The 27,597-nt window shown below is 36.8% G+C and overlaps 1 protein-coding gene and 1 pseudogene across 2 annotated transcripts; both read left to right on the top strand.

Annotated features, from left to right (window-relative positions):
- Nucleotides 1-482: 482 nt before the first annotated feature.
- Nucleotides 483-5,172, top strand: LOC146742727 (dehydrogenase/reductase SDR family member 1-like). The gene is made up of 7 exons (XM_085500676.1): nucleotides 483-659; nucleotides 1,020-1,081; nucleotides 2,222-2,365; nucleotides 2,536-2,615; nucleotides 3,067-3,199; nucleotides 4,387-4,527; nucleotides 5,095-5,172. The coding sequence occupies exons 1-7, from the start codon at nucleotides 548-550 to the stop codon at nucleotides 5,170-5,172; spliced, it is 750 nt and encodes a 249-aa protein (XP_085356802.1). The 5' UTR covers nucleotides 483-547.
- A 15,380-nt stretch (nucleotides 5,173-20,552) lies between these two features.
- On the top strand, nucleotides 20,553-27,160 carry LOC146742726 (dehydrogenase/reductase SDR family member 1-like; annotated as a pseudogene). Its single transcript, XR_014929851.1, has 8 exons — nucleotides 20,553-20,729; nucleotides 21,090-21,151; nucleotides 22,279-22,422; nucleotides 22,591-22,670; nucleotides 23,122-23,255; nucleotides 24,391-24,531; nucleotides 25,099-25,168; nucleotides 26,934-27,160. The product of XR_014929851.1 is annotated as a dehydrogenase/reductase SDR family member 1-like (transcript).
- Nucleotides 27,161-27,597: the final 437 nt, after the last annotated feature.

Genomic DNA, 27,597 nt, shown 5'->3' with positions numbered 1-27,597 from the left:
GAGTACCTGATAGTAAATTGCCACCCTGTAGGCATTCATGATGAATAAATGATCGAAGATGACCTAGTTGATAAAAGGGGGGCGTTTGAATTACAGCTGGTTGGTTGAAAGAAGAGCGTTGCTCCTATGCATCACAATAACTTTATTCTGTTATTCAGTGTTATCCATGGTTTAATTAATACCAATACCAATTTACCAATAAGCATTCTGATTCTAAACAGCCGAATTCGGGCAGTCGAATAACATTTTTACACAGATTCTCCTCAAACAACACACCTGGGTTGTATACCACCAATGTTATTAATGTGTAGGTGTGCAAAAAATAAGTTCCAAAGATAAAAACAAAATGCTCGTTGTTCAGCTCAAACAAATACTAAAAAAAAGATGGAAACAAACAACCCGGAGAAATGGGCACTTGACTGGCCGATTAGTTGTTTGAGACCTTAATAGTGCGTTAAACCTATCCTACAACCTTTGACCGTAAGACGTCACGTTTGGACGACATTTGGACACGTATTACGCTACACAGATTGCGAGATACAAAATAATGTCACGTCCATTGTTGGGTAAAGTTTGCGTAGTAACTGGTGCCAGTCGTGGCATCGGTAAAGGAATTGCATTACAACTGGGAGAGGCTGGAGCTACGGTTTACATAACAGGTACGTTTATATATACATCACTGTCGCTTGTTCTTCCAGGGTCATATGCTTTATTGTTAATCTAATTCACTCGCTGCCTTCTATAAATGGAAAGTATAAAGACCGATATTGAGCTTGACATATTGATAATAACACGTTACTCTGGGACCCAAACGACTGAGAAGAATGGTTCCTTACCCAATACTGATTTTGTGAGGTCACCCAAAGCACCGTGGAAAAAGGCACTGACCTAATTTCACAACTATTTATGGCCTTCCCATGTCGGTTACCACTATAATGATACACCGTGTAAGCATAGGAGACTGCACATTGGGTCGATTTGAATAGCGCAAAATGTATATATTGTTTGTAATCCTGTAGGTCGAACCTTTACACCAAATGACACACCATTACCAGGATCCTTGCAAGAAACCGCAAAACAGGTACTTACATTTACTACATTAATATTTATAAGCCAAAACCCTGAAGAACCTCGCCCCACATTATAATCTATATAATCCAGCAGATAGGGTAAATTAATGGACTTGCACGTTTATTTTTTTAATAAAATCAAATATGATGGTAGTGCAAATGAAAAGAACACCAACAAATGAACAATACTCTGTCTGGTCAGGAAAAGGCAAAAACAAGAACATTTTGGATTCCAAATTTGAAACTTTGAAAAGTCTTTAACATAACTCTGAAATTATATTACATTAAATTAAATATATCTAATATGGCAAATATTGGTATCATAATATGAAATATTATTATCGATTCAAGAAATAATGCATATTTCATTAAAAAACAAAAGTGGCATATAATGCCCTCTAATGGATATTTCAAATCCATTTACTCAATTATTAGCGAAGTCTATTGGAAATATTAGCTAATCAGGTCTAGACAATGTCTCATGTATAATTCAGTATATATAATCTGTCAATTTTTGGCGACTAATTAACTCTACAATTACCGAATACAGCCGCTAAACCATTAAACCCCAGTGTTATATTATAATTATATACTCATATAATTGATTAATCATTATTTATATCATTTACATTTTTTATATATTTGATATATACCACGAATCTACATACACATTAATACACGTGTACCAAATGTCATGCTTTTATTCGTACAATACTTCATCCTATTATATGCTGTATTTATGTTCTAATTTTGATCATTTTTTGCAATGAAATATAAATTATTTCTGGGATCATGATTTAGATGTTTGCCATATTTAATATATGTATTACAAGTACAGGATTATGAGAGTTTCAAGTTTTTAACCAAAATGTCATTTTTACAGTCGTTTTAATGATCATTTGCAAGTTTTTCAATTTTTATTTTGAATCAAAATGTTGGTTACTTAAACCTTCACATAAGAAATCCTTATGCTTTTATCATAATCATAACAATTGCATGTGTTTTGATGGCTTTATCAGATGAACTACAACAGTTCTTGAACAACACTGAACAAGCTACTTTAATGTGGTATTACCGTTAATCAACCTGAATACGTATTGGTTGATGTGTTACACAGTGTGACAAACACATAATATTGTCATTATGTTCAGGTCGAAGAACGTGGTGGCACCTGTATACCAGTGAAATGTGATCACACAGATGATAAACAAGTAGAAGAATTATTCGATAAAGTCAAAAAAGAACAAAATGGGCGATTGGACCTCTTGGTTAACAATGCATATTCAGGCGTTCAAGTGAGTGATATGCACAAGGCGATAGTTGTTTTTTTCTAATTAACTATTGAATGTGACCAAGATGGTAATATCGACATTTGTAAAGCCATTGTACATACTGTATTGCAAGTGACGTCAAATACATCACGTGTATGATAATCTAACATTTTATTTGTTTTCCCTTTCTTCAGGCTATGCTCGAAGGTCCAACAAACAAATTCTGGGAACTCGATCCTGGCTTTTGGAACACTGTGAACAAAGTGGGACTCAGGTACTTTCATTAACATGCAATCAATATTTTTTTTTCAGTTAGTCCTAAAACGCTACAGTCATTGAGTGGGTAAACTTTGCACGCGCTGTATATGTCGCATGGGACCCACATCAAATACAACGCGTTACGACGATGCTGTACTTTAATTATATGGTATACCTACATGTGTGTGTTTCTGTCGTAACTTAATGTCATTTGAAAGGAAATAAGTATGTTTTTATTATATTGCTGGTATGATTTTTAATGTTCTGGCTTTCATAAACTTGCATGAACTATTTCTGTGATATTGATTAGTGGTGCAGACCAGCTTAACTTTGATAACATCTTTCTATTAAGGAATTACTGAACATCATAACACAGACCTTGCGCATTAATATCTTTTCTTTTGAAAACATGTTAATTCAGGCTAGCATATCATGTGACATTGTCAGTGTTTACTTTATTTCGTCAGAGGCCATTACGTTGCATCAGTGTTTGCAGCAAGAATGATGGTACCAGCAAAGCAGGGTTTGATTATCAACATCTCGTCACAAGGGGGGCTGATGTACTTTCTTAATGTTGCTTATGGTGTTGGAAAAGCCGGGGTAACTATAATCGTTGCTATTCAGAATTTGAATGAAAGTTACTGTGTTAGCATTTTAGCTCACCGGAGCGTAGGTTCGCTGAGCTAATCCGAAGATGCTGTGTCTGGCCTCTGGATGAATGGATGTGGGCGACTTCTTCTCCAGTTTGACTTAAAGCGCGATGGTCGTCGCGCAGCGCGTGTTCGAGTTTCATTTAAATAAACAATGTATTTTATGTTGTTTTTTTGTATACGTCACTATGAGTCTCATATCGAACAGGATGCGGCACGACGACTGCTGCCCTTTAATTTGTTTAAACAAACTATCTACCTACCAAAAAACTATAAAAAAAATTAAATGACTTCTTCTATGACTCTATTTGATGTACATGGTTGATAGTGATTTTTTTCTAGAATATTTTTTAGTGCATATTTACAGTAAAAAATTGCTATTTTTGACTTCTTGAAATCTACCAGCTCAATTTCTCCTGTACTAGTATCTAGTTTTGGGATGCATGTATCAAGAACCACTAATCTAAATCAATACAACTGGATATGCAGCTCTTTAGAAATCTAGAAAACTGTTAGTTAATTATGGTTTGGCCATCAAATCTTTTATTTGTTTAACGTATTCTGGCCTGTAGCAAGTGCTGTAATATGCATATGACAAGATGTATTTTTGATTGCTGCGTGCAAGGCATGCAATGGGAGTCATTGCATCAATGTATAAATGTGTGTTTGTTCTGCAAATATCTCATGAAACAACAATTAGATTTAATGATGAGTTGTGATAATACACAGACCTGATGAGGTTTCAGTGGGAATAATATACCATTCCTTTTTGGCAAAACACATTGGGCGTCCGGCCTATTGGCCGATTTTTATGAAACTGACTAATTGCATACCAGTTATCATAGGATCCGTTATACTGCCATGTGGTTCAATGTTAAGAATGAAAATGAACATGATACACACTGTTGTGTAAGTAGCGCCCTCTAAAGACGAAGATCTGTTTGTTGTGTATATGGGTATATGGATGTAATGAATGCCTTTGGATTGTCATTGTATGGATCAATGAAAATAACTGTTTTTAAAGATATGTTATATTCTAAATTACGATCAACTACACAATCAAACAGTAGTTTATTTGTATGATATTGCTTACATCCATTAAGGCACCTTTGTATTTACTGATGTGAACTTTTTTAGGTTGACAGAATGGCACGTGACTGTGCGCATGAGCTGAGAGAACACAACGTTGCGGCTGTTTCGTTGCACCCTGGGGCTGTGAAAACTGAAATGGTCAAGGATACGTTGACTCGAGTCCAAGTTGGTGAAAAAGGATATGTGGTAATTAAAACAAGTGTTAATTGATTGCATGTAACGCTATGGCATGTTCCTGACTAGTTCCTGATTACAGTTAATTATGATTAGATTTGTATTTGCTCAATGTGAGATCTCGCATGATGCGTGTAAGACACAAATTAAACATCTACCGCTTAATCGAATAATGTGAATTTGAGTTTCTGTTTTTCAATGTTGAAATGTTGAGATATCCTTACTTCATCTAAACTGACCATCATCAAATGTGTTTATGACATTATTGGGCGTGGAAATACCCAATCAATAGTTTTGCGTTTGTCGAATCCCAATCGATGTTTTTACATCACTCGAACACTATGACCTTTATGTCTCCTGTTTGAGTCCTATTTCACGCATAAAGCGGGATCTCACTGTGAGCAGAAAATATTCAACTGCAGTTCATCTCAATTTCATACCATTGCCGCGCCATTATCTTTTAGTCACACATGACATCATTACATTCGTCCATTGCTGCTATTGTTGATGTGCAGTGTTGGAAGTTTTGATACACAAAATGTGAATATAGATTTTGAATTTTCTTCTTCATCTTTACAGACAACGAAACTATTTGAAAATGCAGAAAGTGCCGAGTATAGTGGCAAGGGAATCGTACATCTGGCAAGCGGTAACTAGCGACGTGTTTTATTCTAAATATTCTTGAATATGTTTGTTCACGACCACACCACACCCAACTTATACCTTGATGTTCAATTAACAGTTAAATGAACGTGGATTTACGGGCAACATAGATTTTTGTTTTTGTAGATCGTCCATATCTAGTAAGTCGAACTTTAATTAATAGTTAACCGAACTTCGATTGTTATTGTGGTTCAAATTCTACAAACGTGCCAAGTGACTAAAGACATAAATTGCAACAAGCAAGCTTACAACATGGTTAAAATGAATTATGTTATGAGAATGTTCAAACAACAACACAAATCTAGGTTGTCTGTAACTCGATATTACTAGTTACTAACTTATCTCACTAACTTACCCAGATGTATTGTGTTAATTAAGGTTAACACCTAATGGTGCATTGATTAAATGAGAGATAATAACTCGAATATGCTCACCACGATTTTAAGTATAGCAACAATTTAAAACAAGACGCTTTGCAGCAATCAATAGCACTCGTCTAACATTTATAAGATAAGATAAGATAGAATTTTATTTGGAATGTACCAAAGAAACCTTGAGTAAAGACCAATAGTAATAACAACAACAAAACAAAACAACATTCACGACAACGAAACTTACAAAACTAAAACATATAAAAAATATAGAGAATAAAATGCTAAGAATGAAAGTATCATTACTTGAAAAAATTATACGAAATAATTCACCTATACTTAAATCTACCAACTTTCGGGCATAGATGTACAGGGCTGCAATCAATCTATGTTCTTTGACTTAATAACTGTTACAATATAAAATAAAATATATGTAGAGTGAAAAAGCAGTATTTTTGCACAGGTTCTTCACCTATCACCTCCCTTCTCAGCTGAGATTGATTACTTCACGCGATACCACCGAAACCTGAGATATAGGGCCTGGTGTAGTAATGGCAGAGATCAGCTCATGCTACCCACTTGACACCATTAATGACAAAGCAAGTTTCTTGCTATATTATGGGCCCCTACGTTGCTGGTACTACACATGACATCTCTGACCTACGTTAGGTATCTAGGTATCTCCTGGCAAAGTTAATACTGTTACTCCTCACTGTTAATACAAACTCCTCTCCTCTAGTTTGTCTGTTAGATTCACCCTGTCGTCTGATGATCATTTAGTAAACCTTATTCTGGGCAGGTTTGGTGCAGTGGGATATCTTGCAACTACATACTGTAATTGGATGACATGTATCAACCCCGTTTTTACATGTCTTGTTTAGATATGACCTTGTAAACTACCTGATGTCACGACCACTATGTTTTTGAATAAGTTCTTGATCTAGTTACAATTCGGCGATTTAATAATTTATTATGAATTTTGGTGAGTGTTTTATTTTCTTCACTTGGCCGTGAAGAAATTATGGGTTGCCATTCTTGATTATAAGTTGTGCATGTGCTATATTAAATTGCAATTATTGGAATTATTCGCTTTCTCGTGAGCAATCTACTGTTTAACAATAATTACTATATAAGTTTGTATTTCTAGGATGTATTATTAAGTATAAAAGCTAATAAATCTAAACAAGTCTAATTTTAAACTGCGAATCACAATTTGTGTCCACCTTTTTTTGAACTGCAAAATTAGTTCTAATCAAAGTTATCAAACTTAAAAATAACATATTACACAAATATTACACATTGTGTAATAAAGTCTGGTCTTATCTATTTTACAAACTGAGAACTGGATTTGAGGTTTAATTCTGATTTCACATTGTCGCAAATAAGCAGAAAGTGCTGCTTTATTGTCAAAGATGACGAATTGTTTCCCTGACACGTGACCAAAGAGACTTTTGAATATTCAAACATATACGACAGAGTATATGGCCAACATGAAAAAGCTGAAGAACAAATAGTATAAATAAGTGGAGTTCACACCACACTAGCTAAATATTAGCTGTTACGTTAAATGACTAAAATGACCTAGGTAATGTAAACAATTCTCTGCTAAACATAGTACGTTTTTGTCTGACAAATAGACGTTTTTATTTTTCAAGACGATGCTAGTGCCATGGGTATTTAATAATGGTTGATGCAGTTTGCAGTGATGATTGTCATGGTATTATTGATAACTATATATTTGCTATTTCTGATGTTGATCGAATTCCATTGGCTCTGAATATAGGGGTTGAATCCCAGATCAGTAGTGTTTTTTTAAAACTATATTTAGAGAACTTGCCTGATGAAGAAGCTACAAATAATTATTACTGTAAACTTACTACTAAAGACACATTACTGAATGTGAATATATCTGAATCCTGAAGCTGCGAAGTTATTCATTGCAATTACATTATCAAGACTCATAATAAAAATGATGCATTCAATGCATGAAAGCTAGCTTTGTTTCTGCGTTCCTGACATTCTTATTAACCACGTGACGTATGTTGACGACAATCAGTTAAAGGCTTAGCAAGAATGTTATCAATATGTGAAGCATATCTAAACCAATGTTAAAAATGGCATTTGATAGACTCTGCGTTGTCAAGTTTCACTTTAAATGACGAGGAGGTTTGAGAAGTTAAAATTAAATACAACTAAATATCTTCGGCATTTTATCTCCAACGATCTGTCAGAAGATGCCGACATTGGTAGAGTGCAGACAACTGTTAGCACAGGGTAATTGTCGCATACGACTTATTTACCACTTCCGTGTCACTGAGAATGTTCTAGAACCGTACTGTGTCTGGGTGGAATATTCATTTTTTTTTAGAAACTTGTTGAATAGGTAATAGAACACTGTAGGAAGCAATAGAAGGTAATGGAACATTCTAGAAATTTGTAGTAAGTTCCAGACTCATTATGTATGCTGATGTAATGGTCTATTTATGGACAGTGGGGGTATATATAGGGGAGTTGTTCAGCACTGAGTTCAGATCGGAGATCTCGTTGAATTGTATTGGAGTTTAAGTATCTAGTTATTGGAGTAGTGGAGTTTTATCGCGTTATTGTACTTGATGTTTGCAGAGTATAATAATACCAGTACCAGGTGAAACCTCATCTGTTGGCTCCGTGTTCGTATTTTATCATCGCCGCCAGGGAAGTCTTTATGTTACTGTTGCCATTTTGGTATTTGAACCATCACACCTGTACTATACCAATTACGGTAATATTACGTTGCGTGTGACAGTTGATAAATACAGGTTCATGAAAGTCTCAAGCAATACTTGAATGCATAGACTGATCATTGTTACATATGAATAAACACTGAATCGCAAAAAATGAAAAGATCACCGATGTCACGTGATACGGTCACGTGGGGACGATCACCCAGTCAATCAGAGTGATGCAAACAATCGACAAAAACAAACAAGAGTTACGTGTATGCGAGAATAGAACGTACTCATTTATTGAAGTTAGATAGAATATATACAAATATGCAATACCAGAGGGACGTATGGTTCGCATCCACAGGGCATCAGTCAATTATAATAATATATTCAACAATTAATTACATAACAAGCGCTAAATACACAAATACAAATACGCTGGGCAATGTGGTAGTTAGCGTAAAATGGTGGGCATAAATGTAATTTGCTGTACGAAAATTACTTAACTACAGTTCATTGTTCACACTGCAAACGAAGCAGGCTGCAGAACTTCTTAGCGTAGACTTAGTTTTGTAGAGGCAGTATACACTAGTCACAGTGGCTGTAATTTTCAGGTAATTTAAGCGACCAATTCACAACCTTTTCTGTTGGTGAATTCGTAGATGCCGATGCACAAAGTCAGTTGACTTTCAGGCAGAAGGCAAAGCCATGAAAGTATCTTGAAACAGGTGCAAGCAATCACCACAAAGTGCACGACCACGTGTAACCGTCAGATCAAGCCCAAACCATCCAGCTGCTGTTCAAAGCAAAATCTACCACAGTACTGAACTTGAAACTACATGACTGCCCTATTCATACTGTCATTCAGACTGTATTTAATGTGCAAATCAGATGAACTTAAGAAAGAACAACGACGAATGAATAAATTTGTATAAACACAAAAATACATTTTTTACAAGATCAAATATTGAAAAAAGTGTGGCATGCAAAACGCCAAACGTTCTTTACAATGAATTATGAAACTGATACATATATATATATATATACCTTTATACGGCCCGTGACAAGGCCACGAATATGTTTGATTTCTAGGTTATATTGTTGCAGAAATGAACTCCAACTAAGTAACCTTCTGTTTTTGTTTTTCATACGATGCAAAAATACTAATGGGTTATGGTCAGTAAGTACGAGTAATGGTTCTGTAGATGAAGTTACATATATCTCAAAATGCTGTATGGCTAGAACCAATGCCAAAGTTTTCTTTTCAACAGTAGAATATTTTTTCTGACAAGAATTACATTTTATGGAAAAATACGCAATAGGATGTTCAATTGTATCATTACACTGCATTATTTCAGCTCCAGCTCCCAGATCACGAGCATCCACAGTTAAATGGAATGGTTTAAACCAATCTGGCGCTTTCAACACTGGCACTGTACACAGTAAAGACTTAACTTTGTCAAATGATTCCTGGCAAGATTACGACCAAACAAACTTTCTATTCGTTTTGTAAGGAGGTCAGTGAGAGGTGCAGTTATGTCACGAATGTCAAACATTAAATCATGTTTATGTTGTATGTCGTGATGGTGGCGTTTTGTGTTTGTCTTACGGCGATAGATAGGCAATGTTGTTTTTGGCGATAGATAATTGTTAAATATAGAGTGGCAAGATGTTTCTTTTAGTCAGCACTAGGGAAGCGGACTTTGATAGAACCCGATCTGAACGTTCATGTGATCAAATGTGGATGTCCGATCTTGTAGGTACCACAGTAAGCCATTGAATAATATTGCATCATGGGAGTTTGTGATCTATTCTGGAGGACGTCGGTTCGCCGTTGTTGGCAGTATACCATTTTTTACGTGTCTACTAATCACGCGTTTGCAAGTAACGTTAGAACAATACACTGTGTATTGTCATACAAATTAATGTATTGTGATCTACGGAATGTGCATCATAAAGATAATTCTATTGGCCAATTCCGGCCTACTGCAGTTAACGAGTGGGGAAACTCGCCAGTGAATGACATTCCCGATTTTGGTTCTGAACTGGATGTGCCTTCTAATTTATGTTACTGGCTACGGAGGTGTACTGCGGTGCAAGGGAATCCACCCGGACCACTCTCCTTCTACAAGTTACGAATATTGGACAGATAAACTCTGTAATTGATTGGTATCGTGCTCGACTGAGTGTGCAGCGTGTATTCTACGACTACAGTGCTTCTGACTGCGTTTTGTAATTACCGTCGTCGCCACCGTTAGCAGAGACTCGCTGGAAAATACACCGTTATCACGCAAAGACCCGTTTTCATCTAGTTTGAAGAAACTGTATGTAGGTAGGGCTGTGTCCGATCGCCAGTATATTATTTGCGTCCGTTGTTTGTTATGTATGTTTGTCTCTTAGTTTTATGCATGCATGCAAGATTCTATGTTAGACAATTATTTACATTATCGATTTAGGCATTTCCTCGTAATAGTATAACGTAATCCACTACCCTTTTCCCGTGTGGAAATATTACAATATTATTACTGAATTATATTTCTAGTGTTATATTTTTTGTGTAACAAAACAACGTGTACCCCACTACCCCTTGTAACGGGTCAGGCATTTCCTGCCCATCTTTTAGGTGTGTGGAATAAAGTACGTTGTTTAAACCTTACTCGTGTAGCGTGTACTTGTTGTTTATGTCGCATATAAATTATATAACTGTCCTAAGTTTCGAATTATTAAAGGACCCAGTTCACAGGGGTGTTATGGGTGTCATTTGTTTGGGACAATTTGAAACCTTAGCTCAACCCAACTAGCACCCTGTGACATTTTGGTGGCAGCGGTGGGATTCATAAGTTTATAAATCAATTGGTTAAATTTATGAATTCATTGAGTACATTTATAAAGCCATTAATTATATCGAAACAAATCTATCAGTTGTTGTTGGATTGAGTGCGACATATCAACAATTCCTTGCTACAATTAATCGACTAGATTAAATTTATAACATGGATATTGATGTGGGAAAGTTAAAGCAAACTGGGGAAGAATTGGGTTATGAGGGGCCTGCAATAACAAAATTTATTCAGGAAGAGAGAAGTAGATTAATCATTGAATTTAAAGAGAATCAACAACATGCTAGGGAGGCAAGAAAGGCAGAGAGGGAAGAGGCAAAGGCACAAAGAGAGGAGGCAAAGGCACAAAGAGAGGCAGAGGAACGGTCTGAAAAAAGAAAGTTTGAAGAAAAAGAGAGGGAAAGGCAATTTGAATTAGAAAGAATAAAAACAGAAATAACCGTGAGAGCAGAGGGAACTGGTGGCCAATCCCAGGATTCATATATGATGGGTGCTAAACTTCCTAAACTGTCAGAATTTAAGGAGGGCGAGGATATGGATGCGTTTTTGGTTCGATTCGAGGTATTTGCTAAAAGTCAACACTGGTCAGAAGATGTATGGGGCGTAGGTTTAGGTGCACTTTTGACTGGTAAAGCGCTTGCAGTGTATGTTAGTCTTCCTGTAGAAGATTTAGCAGACTATAAAGCAGTCAAGGATGCCTTGTTAAAACTATACGATTTGAATGAGGAGGGATTTAGATACAAATTTAGGCAAGCAACACCTGGGAACATGGAAACGGCGGCTCAGTTTATGGTAAGGTTAGGAAATTATTTGGCAAGATGGGTGGAATTATCGGGCCTTGACAAAACGTATGAAAACATTTTGGATTTGGTGACAAGAGAACAGTTCATAAACACATGTAGTCCCGATTTGGCTTTATTCCTTCATGAGCGGAAGCCAAAGAATTGTCATGAAATGGCTGAATTAGCCGATCGTTATAGGGAAGCTCGTCTGTTTAGAAACCACAGAACCCCTCGTAATGTTAATGTCAACACTGATGCTTCTTTTGATCCTGGCCAGAAACAAACTGGTAAAGGTAAGCAGAATCATAGTAAAAATGGTTCACGGCGAAAAGAGACCCGGACATGTTTTAAATGCCATAAGGTAGGTCATATTGCACCAGATTGTCGTAGTCGTGCAATGAAGTCAGCAGCTGTTGAGGTTGAAGGTGAGAGCAAGCAGATCTCAGCAACCTGCGTGGTCACTCATGCAGATGGTAATAAGTGTTGTAGGCCCAAAGCAGGTAAGTTAACTCTGAAATGTGGCCATGATTTACCATTGTTTAGTTTGTCTAGTGTTAATGCCAAGTCACAAACTACAAGTTCGAAAATGCCTGTGGTAGAGGGTACCATTGGTAAGTATAAAATTAAGGTGTTAAGAGATTCTGGGTGTAGTGGTGTGGTCGTTAGAACCAGCTTAGTAGAATCTAATCAGTTTACAGGAGAGGTTCGAACCTGTTTGTTAATGGACGGTTCGTATCGCAGTGCTCCTGTGGCAAAGTTGTATGTCAACACGCCTTATTTTAAAGGATGGGTTGAAGCTCTGTGCATGAAGCAGCCAATCTATGATTTGGTTATGTAGAAATGATTGGCCACATGTAGAAATAGGTCTGAAAGTTGACCGAGAGAGTAATGATACAAGAGATCATGAAATGGTCCAAGCTGTACAAACTAGAGCACAGATAAAGGCTCAGAGTAAGCCTGTCCGTCCTCTTATAGTAAAAGAGTTTAAGGAAACTGATGGGGTTGAGTCACACCCTGTTACTGTTGAGGTGCTCAGGGAAGCGCAGCGAACAGATTCAAGTTTAGTTCAAGTTCGTAAGTGGGTGGAGTCGGGCGAAGAGAAAATTTCAGGGAGAGGCAACAAGTCCAAATTTGTGGTGAGCAAAGGTCTCATCTACAGGTTGTATCAATCACCTAAGTTAGGTCAGGGAAGTCGTGTTAAACAACTTGTAGTGCCTACACAATTTCGCAACGAAGTAATGAGATTGGGGCATGATTGTTTATTATCTGGTCATCTTGGGACCCAGAAAACAGTTGACAAGATCTTAACACAATTCTATTGGCCTGCAATGCATGGCGACATCCAAAGATATTGTCAGTCTTGTGATGTATGTCAGCGTACGTTTCCTAAAGGGAAGGTTGGTAAAGTACCCTTGGGGATAACGCCTCTTATAGACGTACCTTTCAAACGGGTTGCGATTGATTTGGTCGGGCCTATTGATCCCGTAACAGATAAGGGTAATAGATATATTTTGACGTTTATGGATTACGCCACAAGATATCCCGAGGCGGTGCCTTTGAAACGAATCACAACAGAGGTTGTCTCTGAAGCTTTAGTTGGAATTTACAGTCGGTTGGGTGTACCTGAACAGATATTGACTGATCTTGGAACCCAATTTGTGGGTGACCTGATGAAGGAGGTAAGTCGTCTTTTGTCAATTAGGCGGATTACTACCACTCCTTACCATCCAGCGTGCAATGGACTTGTGGAAAGGTTCAATGGAACTTTGAAAACAATGCTCCGTAAAATGTGTGATGAAAGACCAAAGGACTGGGATCGGTATGTAGATCCATTATTATTTGCCTATAGGGAAGCACGAAATGAGAGCCTTGGCTTTTCACCATTCGAACTCTTGTATGGAAGAACGGTCAGAGGTCCCATGTCAATTCTGAGAGAATTGTGGACAGGTGAGTCTACTTCTGGAGAGGTGAAGTCAACCTACCAGTATGTGTTGGATCTGCGTGACAGATTAGAAGAAACGTGTAAACTCGTTAGAATGGAGTTATCTAAAGCCCAGTCACGATACAAATTTCATTATGACAAAAAGGCCAAACAGCGTCAATTTGAGGTAGGTGATCATGTTCTACTACTGCTCCCTACAGCACACGACAAGTTAAGAATGCAGTGGCAAGGGCCTTACATTGTGAAGGAGAGAGTGGGTCAGATGGACTATCGGATTGAAAGGAAAGGTAAGATTAAGCTTTATCATGCTAACCTGTTAAAAAAAATACGAGTTGAGATCGGAAGAGCCTGTGAATAAACATATGGGCGTATTGGAGTGTGTTGGTGTTGGATTAATCGATGGTCACGAGTTAGACGATTCGTGGGCAGACGATCCAAGTCGAGAGACTGCCGACTTAGTAGAAACCATCACTATTGCAGGTAAGGAAAGCATTAAAGATGTGCACATCTGGGAAGGGTTAGACGACGAACAAGCGAAGGTAGTTAGCATGCTACTTGTGAAATTTGCTGACACTTTGTCGGATATTCCTGGTAAATGTAGAGTAGGGCAACATAATATTCATTTGACCTCCGATGTGCCAATCAGATCACGTCCATATCCCCTGCCATATGCCTTGGAGAAGACAGTAAGGGATGAAATCCAAACTATGTTGAAAATGGGGGTCATTGAACAATCAAACTCCCCATATTGCTCCCCAATCGTACTCATTAAGAAAAAGGATGACGCAATTAGGTTCTGTATCGATTTTCGGAAGTTGAACAAGATTACCATTTTCGATGCAGAACCAATGCCAAATCCCGAGGAAATGTTTGCCCAATTGGCTAAAGGCAAGTATTTTACCAAATTAGACCTAGCAAAGGGGTTCTGGCAAATACCACTGGCACCAAAGGCCAAGGAAAAGACCGCATTCCAGACTCCTTTGGGCCTTTTCCAATTTATTTACATGCCCTTTGGACTTGTAAATAGTCCGTCCTCGTTTAGTCGCATTATGCGTGTGGTTCTCAAGGGCTTAGATGGAAAGGTGGTGAACATGGTTGATGATATCTTGATTTATACAGAAACTTGGGTAGAGCACATGACTATTTTTGCAGAGGTTCTAACTCGTTTAAAAAACGCAGGGTTGACGGCAAAGCCAAGTAAATGTTTCATAGGATATAATAGCTTAGAGTTTGTAGGTCATCAGGTGGGTCATGGGCTGTTACGAATGATACCTGAAAAGGTTGAAGCACTCTTGCAGGCAAAACGCCCATGTACAATAAAACAAGTCCGATCATTTCTGGGTATGGCTGGGTATTACCAAAAATTCGTACCTAATTTTTCCACTATAGCAGCCCCCCTGAGTGATCTAACAAGAAAGGGACAGCCTAAAAAGGTGAATTGGGGTGAGCCACAGCAAAAATCTTTTGATGATTTGAAGGAAATGTTGAGTAGACAACCTGTGCTGAGTTTACCAAATTTTGCGGAACCATTCATAATACGCACAGACGCGTCTAACTGCGGACTAGGAGCAGTTTTATTGCAAAATAAAGGTGACCATGCATTTCCTATTGCCTATGCAAGTAGAAAATTATTGGATAGGGAAACCTCTTATTCAGTCATTGAAAAGGAATGCCTTGCACTTGTGTGGGGAATACATAAATTTCAGAGATACTTGCATGGACGGGAATTTGTGATTGAAACAGATCACCAACCGTTAATATATTTGAACCGTGCCAAAGTTTTGAATGGCAGATTAATGCGCTGGGCTCTTTCCCTACAACCTTATAATTATAGAATAGTAGCTATAAAAGGGTCTCATAATATTGGTGCTGATTATTTAAGTCGCAGCACTGGTGCAGAGACCGATAACTAATGATATAATGATTGACAATCCTGACTTCTTAGATGAAGACTACGTTTCATCTTAAAGGGGGAGTTGTGTCACGAATGTCAAACATTAAATCATGTTTATGTTGTATGTCGTGATGGTGGCGTTTTGTGTTTGTCTTACGGCGATAGATAGGCAATGTTGTTTTTGGCGATAGATAATTGTTAAATATAGAGTGGCAAGATGTTTCTTTTAGTCAGCACTAGGGAAGCGGACTTTGATAGAACCCGATCTGAACGTTCATGTGATCAAATGTGGATGTCCGATCTTGTAGGTACCACAGTAAGCCATTGAATAATATTGCATCATGGGAGTTTGTGATCTATTCTGGAGGACGTCGGTTCGCCGTTGTTGGCAGTATACCATTTTTTACGTGTCTACTAATCACGCGTTTGCAAGTAACGTTAGAACAATACACTGTGTATTGTCATACAAATTAATGTATTGTGATCTACGGAATGTGCATCATAAAGATAATTCTATTGGCCAATTCCGGCCTACTGCAGTTAACGAGTGGGGAAACTCGCCAGTGAATGACATTCCCGATTTTGGTTCTGAACTGGATGTGCCTTCTAATTTATGTTACTGGCTACGGAGGTGTACTGCGGTGCAAGGGAATCCACCCGGACCACTCTCCTTCTACAAGTTACGAATATTGGACAGATAAACTCTGTAATTGATTGGTATCGTGCTCGACTGAGTGTGCAGCGTGTATTCTACGACTACAGTGCTTCTGACTGCGTTTTGTAATTACCGTCGTCGCCACCGTTAGCAGAGACTCGCTGGAAAATACACCGTTATCACGCAAAGACCCGTTTTCATCTAGTTTGAAGAAACTGTATGTAGGTAGGGCTGTGTCCGATCGCCAGTATATTATTTGCGTCCGTTGTTTGTTATGTATGTTTGTCTCTTAGTTTTATGCATGCATGCAAGATTCTATGTTAGACAATTATTTACATTATCGATTTAGGCATTTCCTCGTAATAGTATAACGTAATCCACTACCCTTTTCCCGTGTGGAAATATTACAATATTATTACTGAATTATATTTCTAGTGTTATATTTTTTGTGTAACAAAACAACGTGTACCCCACTACCCCTTGTAACGGGTCAGGCATTTCCTGCCCATCTTTTAGGTGTGTGGAATAAAGTACGTTGTTTAAACCTTACTCGTGTAGCGTGTACTTGTTGTTTATGTCGCATATAAATTATATAACTGTCCTAAGTTTCGAATTATTAAAGGACCCAGTTCACAGGGGTGTTATGGGTGTCATTTGTTTGGGACAATTTGAAACCTTAGCTCAACCCAACTAGCACCCTGTGACAAGTTACTTTCAAAAAGTTCTTGTAGAACTTCCTATAGTACCCAGCCGTTTCCAAGTAATAACCTGTCTTCCAACCACTATATGACATAAAAACCTTACTTTAGCACGACCAAAATCACACTTCTCCAGATTTACAGTGAAATCGGCCTGTTGTAATCGACAAACATTTGGTCAAGTGAAATCATGTGATCTTGCCATGTATCATTATATACGACAATATCATCGATATAGGTATCCACGTTATTCAAATATATTGGTACAAAGCATCAGGTGTGACAAAAGCTGGTGATATTTCCTTTCGTTAAAGGAACACCCCAGTACCCTTTTAATAAGTCGCATGTTGTTATATATTTTGGCATTCCAAATCCGTTCAATACAATCGTCAATTCTGGGGATAGGGTACAAATCAGATTTAGTAACCGCATTAACTTTTCTGAAATCTTTGCAGAATGTCATTGAACCATCAGGTTTAGGTATCAAAATACAGGGTGAAGCCCAAGCACTCTCGCTTGGTTCAATGATACGGTTAGCTAACATGTACTCTACCTCTATACGGATTTCCCCCCCCCGTGTTTTAGGGTTCATGCGATAAGGATGTTGTTTGATCAGACTGGTCTCGCCTAAATCTACATCATGATAACAAACATTGGTGTTTTTGGGTATATCTGGGAAAACATTAGCATATTGGGTTAATAGAAGTTTAATATCATCTTTTCTTTCCTTTGACAAATATTCTAGTTTAACGTCAGGATTTGTAAGAATCTCAGAATTACTTAATTTTACTTTACCATCCCTTCTAGTTACAACATTCTCTTATATCTCTGTTTCTAACCTATTCTCTGCATACTCTGTAACAGGAAAATTCTGTGCTACCATAACACTCTAAATGTATGTCATCAGCAACATGATACAATTTTTGCATATTTATGTGGCATAATTGAGTAGACTGGTCATGAGTCTTGATTATATAATTTACATCATTAACTCTTTCTAGTATTTCATATGGACCATGGAACTGAGCCATCAATGTATTCCCTCTAGCATGCAATGACGCTAAAACCAGATCACCACGCTTAAATGAACGTTTTTTTGCCTTTGTGTCATACCTGTACTTAATACTAATTTGAAAAGACTTTAAGTTCACACTCTTTAAGTTTACATGCTTCTTCCAACCGCCTTCTGAAAGTTGATACATACCGATAAATACTCAACCTTGGCAAATTATCATCGAGCCAATGCTCTTCCACTACTTTCAAAGGGCTTCGGGCCACATGTCCGAAAATGAATTCAAACGGGCTAAACCCTAAAGACTCCTGAACTTGCAGCAAATACCAGCAAGTGAATTCCTTCATCTCAATCGCTCTCATAACAATATTTCCTAATCATATTTTTAAGCGTGCAATGAAACCATTCAAATGTCCCCTGGGACTCAGGATGGTAAGCACTGAACATGATCTGTTGTGACCCCAGTCTATATACAAGCTGTTGGAACAACTTTGACATAAAATTTGTGCCTTGATCGGATTGAATCACTCTAGGTAATCCAAACAATATAAAAAAAGCGTATCAGTGCATCAGCGATTTCACAATGGAATAGCTACTATTTGGTATGCTACAGCCCACTCTTCTGAGGCTGCTACAATTTGAGATCGCTATTTTCTCATCAACACACCTCGATCCAGAAAATAACCTCAACTTTCCTCAACTCATCCATAAGCAAAATTAACTCGTACAAATGTGTCAGATCTGGGTCGCCCTTTTGTTCAGTTATTAATTTCTGACGAGACGTGGGCACGTTGTTACTGTCTGACCTGTCAACTCCCTTACACGCATCTTTCAAATTGCTTTCACAAATTTGCCAAATTATTGCCCAACAGTAATGATATTCCCACAATTGGTAATGTAGGACTACTTCCTACAATAACTGGACCAGATATCAAATCAGAAATAATATTAAATAATAACTTCACCATGATACCTTGTGCTATCACTTGTTCACCAGTATCAAACGCGCTCTCAACTATGCATAATCATTCGTGATAAATCTGAAGCATCCTGTTTGATATTTCAACTAAATTGAGAAAGACAGGTAAGACAATACAGAATTGTGTATAAATGATTATGCATAGTTGAGAATTTTAAACTCTGGCAGCAAAGAAAGGAAATGCAGTCCTGGCGTTTGAGGGCGCAAACGCATGCGCAGATTGACACAACTTGAAGGCTGGTATCACAAAGAATAGAAATTGTCAAATTTCGTCATAAATGCGTAAAATCTGGAAAAATATATGATCTACATGTAATCGGACAACATTTTGCGATTGTTCAATGTCTTATAAACACTCGTAACTGGTTTGGACAAGGTATTTTGTATTTTGAGGTATGATTTTCGGCAGCTAGAAAAATGTGTGCATATTTTGTTTCCTCCCTTGTCTTATATATAGTGCAAGCTGATCGGCCGGAAACAAGTATTAGTAATTTTTGTGGTTTCGGAGCGTGATGATTAAATTTAATAACGTATGCTTGTTTTACATTACTAAACTGTTTTAATTCCATACTTTCTATTATTTTGAGCAAGGGTAAGGTCCTGTACCGGGACATAGTCGCACGGCCCCATAGACGTCCACGCATTGAGACGAATAGATCGTCAAGCCCCTGTGCACACGACTGCCCCATTTATACCCCGAGTGTAGCGAGTATCATAATATGGCTGACTGTCATTGAATGCAAATTAGATGAACTTAAGAAATAACAACGACTAATGAATAAATTTGTATAAACGCAAAAATACATTTCTACAAGATCAAATATTAAAATATCGTCACACTGACCCATTTATAAGGTATTGTAAAGGTCACAGGGGAACTTCTTCACAATGAATATTATGACTAAAACCCCAGTGAAAATCCCTAAATTCGCTAAACGTGAAACTAGATAGTTTAGTACAATGCTCCTCCTACAGTAAATCAATTCGTATTCCCCATACTGCACGGACTGCAGTGAGTACCTGATAGTAAATTGCCACCCTGCAGGCATTCATGATGAATAAATGATCGAAGATGACCTAGTTGATAAAAGGAGGGCGTTTGAATTACAGCTGGTTGGTTGAAATAAGAGCGTTGCTTCCATGCATCACAATAACTTTATTCTGTTATTCGGTGTTATCCATGGTTTAATTAATACCAATACCAATTTACCAATAAGCATTCTGATTCTAAACAGCCGAATTCGGGCAGTCGAATAACATTTTTACACAGATTCTCCTCAAACAACACACCTGGGTTGTATCCCACCAATGTTATTAATGTGTAGGTGTGCAAAAAATAAGTTCCAAAGATAAAAACAAAATGCTCGTTGTTCAGCTCAAACAAATACTAAAAAAAAGATGGAAACAAACAACCCGGAGAAATGGGCACTTGACTGGCCGATTAGTTGTTTGAGACCTTAATAGTGCGTTAAACCTATCCTACAACCTTTGACCGTAAGACGTCACGTTTGGACGACATTTGGACACGTATTACGCTACACAGATTGCGAGATACAAAATAATGTCACGTCCATTGTTGGGTAAAGTTTGCGTAGTAACTGGTGCCAGTCGTGGCATCGGTAAAGGAATTGCATTACAACTGGGAGAGGCTGGAGCTACGGTTTACATAACAGGTACGTTTATATATACATCACTGTCGCTTGTTCTTCCAGGGTCATATGCTTTATTGTTAATCTAATTCACTCGCTGCCTTCTATAAATGGAAAGTATAAAGACCGATATTGAGCTTGACATATTGATAATAACACGTTACTCTGGGACCCAAACGACTGAGAAGAATGGTTCCTTACCCAATACTGATTTTGTGATGTCACCCAAAGCACCGTGGAAAAAGGCACTGACCTAATTTCACAACTATTTATGGCCTTCCCATGTCGGTTACCACTATTATGATACACTGTGTAAGCATAGGAGACTGCACATTGGGTCGATTTGAATAGCGCAAAATGTATATATTGTTAGTAATCCTGTAGGTCGAACCTTTACACCAAATGACACACCATTACCAGAATCCTTGCAAGAAACCGCAAAACAGGTACTTACATTTACTATATTAATATTTATAAGCCAAAACCCTGAAGAACCTCGCCCCACATTATAATCTATATAATCCAGCAGATAGGGTAAATTAATGGACTTGCATGTTTATTTTTTTAATAAAATCAATTATGATGGTAGTGCAAATGAAAAGAACACCAACAAATGAACAATGCAAATCTGGTCAGGAAAAGGCAAAACAAGAACATTTTGGATTCCAAATTTGAAACTTTGAAAAGTCTTTTACATAACTCTGAAATTATATTACATTAAATTAAATATATTTAATATGGCAAATATTGGTATCATAATATGAAATATTATTATCGATTCAAGAAATAATGCATATTTCATTAAAAAACAAAAGTGGCATATAATGCCCTCTAATGGATATTTCAAATCCATTTACTCAATTATTAGCGAAGTCTATTGGAAATATTAGCTAATCAGGTCTAGACAATGTCTCATGTATAATTCAGTATATATAATCTGTCAATTTAAGGCGACTAATTAACTCCGCTAAACCATTAAACCCCAGTGTTAAATTATAATTATATACTCATATAATTGATTAATCATTATTTATATCATTTACAGTTTTTATATATTTGATATATACCACGAATCTACATACACATTAATACACGTGTACCAAATGCCATGCTTTTATTCGTACAATACTTCATCCTATTATATGCTGTATTTATGTTCTAATTTTGACCAATTTTTGCAATGAAATATAAATTATTTCTGGGATCATGATTTAGATGTTTGCCATATTTAATATATGTATTACAATTACAGGGTTATGAGAGTTTCAAGTTTTTAACCAAAATGTCATTTTTACAGTCGGGGGGTCGTTTTAACGATCATTTGCAAGTTTTTCAATTTTTATTTTGAATCAAAATTTTGGTTATTTAAACCTTCACATAAGAAATCCTTATGCTTTTATCATAATCATAACAATTGCATGTGTTTTGATGGCTTTATCAGATGAACTACAACAGTTCTTGAACAACACTGAACAAGCTACTTTAATGTGGTATTACCGTTAATCAACCTGAATACGTATTGGTTGGTGTGTTACACAGTGTGGCAAACACATAATATTGTCATTATGTTCAGGTCGAAGAACGTGGTGGCACCTGTATACCAGTGAAATGTGATCACACAGATGATAAACAAGTAGAAGAATTATTCGATAAAGTCAAGAAAAAACAAAATGGGCGATTGGACCTCTTGGTTAACAATGCATATTCAGGCGTTCAAGTGAGTGATATGCACAAGGCGATAGTTGTTTTTTTCTAATTAACTATTGAATGTGACCAAGATGGTAATATCGACATTTGTAAAGCCATTGTACATACTGTATTGCAAGTGACGTCAAATACATCACGTGTATGATAATCTAACATTATTTGTTTTCCCTTTCTTCAGGCTATGCTCGAAGGTCCAACAAACAAATTCTGGGAACTCGATCCTGGCTTTTGGAACACTGTGAACAAAGTGGGACTCAGGTACTTTCATTAACATGCAATCAATATTTTTTTTCAGTTAGTCCTAAAACGCTACAGTCGTTGAGTGGGTAAACTTTGCACGCGCTGTATATGTCGCATGGGACCCACATCAAATACAACGTGTTACGACGATGCTGTACTTTAATTATATGGTATACCTACATGTGTGTGTTTCTGTCGTAACTTAATGTCATTTGAAAGGAAATAAGTATGTTTTTATTATATTGCTGGTATGATTTTAATGTTCTGACTTTCATAAACGTGCATGAACTATTCCTGTGATATTGATTAGTGGTGCAGACCAGCTTAACTTTGATAACATCTTTCTATTAAGGAATTACTGAACATCATAACACAGACCTTGCGCATTAATATCTTTTCTTCTGAAAACATGTTAGCATTCAGGCTAGCATATCATGTGACATTGTCAGTGTTTACTTTATTTCGTCAGAGGCCATTACGTTGCATCAGTGTTTGCAGCAAGAATGATGGTACCAGCAAAGCAGGGTTTGATTATCAACATCTCGTCACAAGGGGGGGCTGATGTACTTTCTTAATGTTGCTTATGGTGTTGGAAAAGCCGGGGTAACTATAATCGTTGCTATTCAGAATTTGAATGAAAGTTACTGTGTTAGCATTTTAGCTCACCGGAGCGTAGGTTCGCTGAGCTAATCCGAAGATGCTGTGTCTGGCCTCTGGATGAATGGATGTGGGCGACTTCTTCTCCAGTTTGACTTAAAGCGCGATGGTCGTCGCGCAGCGCGTGTTCGAGTTTCATTTAAATAAACAATGTATTTTATGTTGTTGTATACGTCACTATGAGTCTCATATCGAACAGGATGCGGCACGACGACTGCTGCCCTTTAATTTGTTTAAACAAACTATCTACCTACCAAAAAACTATAAAAAAATTAAATGACTTCTTCTATGACTCTATTTGATGTACATGGTTGATAGTGATATTTTTGTAGAATATTTTTTAGTGCATATTTACAGTAAAAAATTGCTATTTTTGACTTCTTGAAATCTACCAGCTCAATTGCTTAAATTGGAATAATTCATTAAAAACTCAGAAGGCTAAAACTACCATGCAAATTATTTTTCTCCTGTACTAGTATCTAGTATTGGGATGCATGTATCAAGAACCACTAATCTAAATCAATACAACTGGATATGCAGCTCTTTAGAAATCTAGAAAACTGTTAGTTAATTATGGTTTGGCCATCAAATCTTTTATTTGTTTAACGTATTCTGGCCTGTAGCAAGTGCTGTAATATGCATATGACAAGATGTATTTTTGATTGCTGTGTGCAAGGCATGCAATGGGAGTCATTGCATCAATGTATATATGTGTGTTTGTTCCGCAAATATCTCATGAAACAGCAATTAGATTTAATGATAAGCTGTGATAATACACAGACCTGATGTGGTTTCAGTTGGAATAATATACCATTCCTTTTTGGTAAAACACATTGGGCGTCAGGCCTATTGGCCGATTTTTATGAAACTGACTAATTGCATACCAGTTATCATAGGATCCGTTATACTGCCATGTGGTTCAATGTTAAGAATGAAAATGAACATGATACACACTGTTGTGTAAGTAGCGCTCTCTAAAGACGAAGATCTGTTTGTTGTGTATATGGGTATATGGATGTAATGAATGCCTTTGGATTGTCATTGTATGGACCTTTGTATTTACTGATGTGAACTTTTTTAGGTTGACAGAATGGCACGTGACTGTGCGCATGAGCTGAGAGAACACAACGTTGCGGCTGTTTCGTTGCACCCTGGGGCTGTGAAAACTGAAATGGTCAAGGATACGTTAACTCGAGTCCAAATTGGTGAAAAAGGATATGTGGTAATTAAAACAAGTGTTAATTGATTGCATGTAACGCTATGGCATGTTCCTGACTAGTTCCTGATTACAGTTAATTATGATTAGATTTGTATTTGCTCAATGTGAGATCTCGCATGATGCGTGTAAGACACAAATTAAACATCTACCGCTTAATCGAATAATGTGAATTTGAGTTTCTGTTTTTCAATGTTGAAATGTTGAGATATCCTAACTTCATCTAAACTGACCATCATCAAATGTGTTTATGACATTATTGGGCGTGGAAATACCCAATCAATAGTTTTGCGTTTGTCGAATCCCAATCGATGTTTTTACATCACTCGAACGCTATGACCTTTATGTCTCCTATTTGAGTCCTATTTCACGCATAAAGCGGGATCTCACTGTGAGCAAAAAATATTCAACTGCAGTTCATCTCAATTTCATACCATTGCCGCGCCATTATCTTTTAGTCACACAAGACATCATTACATTCGTCCATTGTTGCTATTGTTGATGTGCAGTGTTGGAATTTTTGATACACAAAATGTGAATATAGATTTTGAATTTTTTTCTTCATCTTTACAGACAACGAAACTATTTGAAAATGCAGAAAGTGCCGAGTATAGTGGCAAGGGAATCGTACATCTGGCAAGCGGTAACTAGCGACGTGTTTTATTCAAAATATATAACAAAATTATAATTTATTTTTCAGCATCCCACTATGTAGTGGATCTGAAAAACGCCTGCTACAATTTTGATTTTGTTTTCTTTTTTTGAATATGTTTGTTCACGACCACACCACACCCAACTTATACCTTGATGTTCAATTAACAGTTAAATGAACGTGGATTTACGGGCAACATAGATTTTGGTTTTTGTAGAACGTCCATATCTAGTAAGTCGAACTTTAATTAATAGTTAACCGAACTTCGATTGTTATTGTGGTTCAAATTCTACAAACGTGCCAAGTGACTAAAGAGATAAATTGCAACAAGCAAACTTACAACATGGTTAAAATGAATTATGTTATGTGAATGTTCAAACAACAACACAAATCTAGGTTGTCTGTATCTCGATATTACAAGTTACTAACTTATCTCCGTATACAAGTCATACAACCCAGATGTACTGTCCTATTGTGTTAATTAAGGTTAACACCTAATGGTGCATTGATTAAATGAGAGATAATAACTCGAATATGCTCACCACGATTTTAAGTATAGCAACAATTTAAAACAAGACGCTTTGCAGCAATCAATAGCACTCGCCTAACATTTATAAGATAAGATAAGATAGAATTTTATTTGGAATGTACCAAAGAAACCTTGAGTAAAGACCAATAGTAATAACAACAACAAAACAAAACAACATTCAGGACAACGAAACTTACAAAACTAAAACATATAAAAAATATAGAAAATAAAATGCTAAGAATGAAAGTATCATTACTTGAAACAATTATACGAAATAATTCACCTATACTTAAATCTACCAACTTTCGGGCATAGATGTACAGGGCTGCAATCAATCTATGTTCTTTGACTTAATAACTGTTACATTATAAAATAAAATACATGTAGAGTGAAAAAGCAGTATTTTTGCACAGGTTCTTCACCTATCACCTCCCTTCTCAGCTGAGATTGATTACTTCACGCGATACCACCGAAACCTGAGATATAGGGCCTGGTGTAGTAATGGCAGAGATCAGCTCATGCTACCCACTTGACACCATTAATGACAAAGCAAGTTTCTTGCTATATTATGGGCCCCTACGTTGCTGGTACTACACATGACATCTCTGACCTACGTTAGGTATCTAGGTATCTCCTGGCAAAGTTAATACTGTTACTCCTCACTGTTAATACAAACTCCTCTCCTCTAGTTTGTCTGTTAGATTCACCCTGTCGTCTGATGATCATTTAGTAAACCTTGCAACTACATACTGTAATTGGATGACATGTATCAACCCCGTTTTTACATGTCTTGTTTAGATATGACCTTGTAAACTACCTGATGTCACGACCACTATGTTTTTGAATAAGTTCTTGATCTAGTTACAATTCGGCGATTTAATAATTTATTATGAATTTTGGTGAGTGTTTTGTTTTCTTCACTTGGCCGTGAAGAAATTATGGGTTGCCATTCTTGATTATAAGTTGTGCATGTGCTATATTAAATTGCAATTATTGGAATTATTCGCTTTCTCGTGAGCAATATACTGTTTAACAATAATTACTATATAAGTTTGTATTTCTAGGATGTATTATTAAGTATAAAAGCTAATAAATCTAAACAAGTCTAATTTTAAACTGCGAATTACAATTTGTGTCCACCTTTTTTTGAACTGCAAAATTAGTTCTAATCAAAGTTATCAAACTTAAAAATTACAATTCTATAATATAAATTCACTTATTTTACAGACCCAAACATTATGAAGAAAACAGGTCGTATTTTGTCATCAGGAGACTTGGCATTGGAGTATGGCTTTACAGACATAGATGGAAAAGTACGACTTTTTAGCAGATATTGATAGGTGCAACACACCAGTGAGAGAATAGTGTATTTGGCAAACTTTACACATGTGACATGTATCAAATATATACATTGTGTAATAAAGTCTGGTCTTATCTATTTTACAAACTGAGAACTGGATTTGAGGTTTAATTCTGATTTCACATTGTCGCAAATAAGCAGAAAGTGCTGCTTTATTGTCAAAGATGACGAATTGTTTCCCTGACACGTGACCAAATAGTATATGGCCAACATGAAAAAGCTGAAGAACAAATAGTATAAATAAGTGGAGTTCACACCACACTAGCTAAATATTAGCTGTTACGTTAAATGACTAAAATGACCTAGGTAATGTAAACAATTCTCTGCTAAACATAGTACGTTTTTGTCTGACAAATAGACGTTTTTATTTTTCAAGACGATGCTAGTGCCATGGGTATTTAATAATGGTTGATGCAGTTACCAGTGATGATTGTAATGGTATTATTGATAACTATATATTTGCTATTTCTGATGTTGATCGAATTCCATTAGCTCTGAATATAGGGGTTGAATCCCAGATCAGTAGTGTTT

This window comes from Saccoglossus kowalevskii, chromosome 6, assembly GCF_978046115.1.
Source record: "Saccoglossus kowalevskii chromosome 6, keSacKowa6.1, whole genome shotgun sequence".
Classification (NCBI taxonomy): domain Eukaryota; kingdom Metazoa; phylum Hemichordata; class Enteropneusta; family Harrimaniidae; genus Saccoglossus; species Saccoglossus kowalevskii.
This window is presented reverse-complemented; position numbering and strand designations above follow the sequence as displayed.

Coding starts and splice junctions, on each gene's coding strand:
- LOC146742727 (XM_085500676.1), top strand. CDS start 548: ATGTCACGTCCATTGTTGGGTAAAGTTTGCGTAGTAACTGGTGCCAGT. Junction 2,366..2,535: donor ATGCATATTCAGGCGTTCAA/GTGAGTGATATG, acceptor CCCTTTCTTCAG/GCTATGCTCGAAGGTCCAAC. Junction 3,200..4,386: donor ATGGTGTTGGAAAAGCCGGG/GTAACTATAATC, acceptor GAACTTTTTTAG/GTTGACAGAATGGCACGTGA.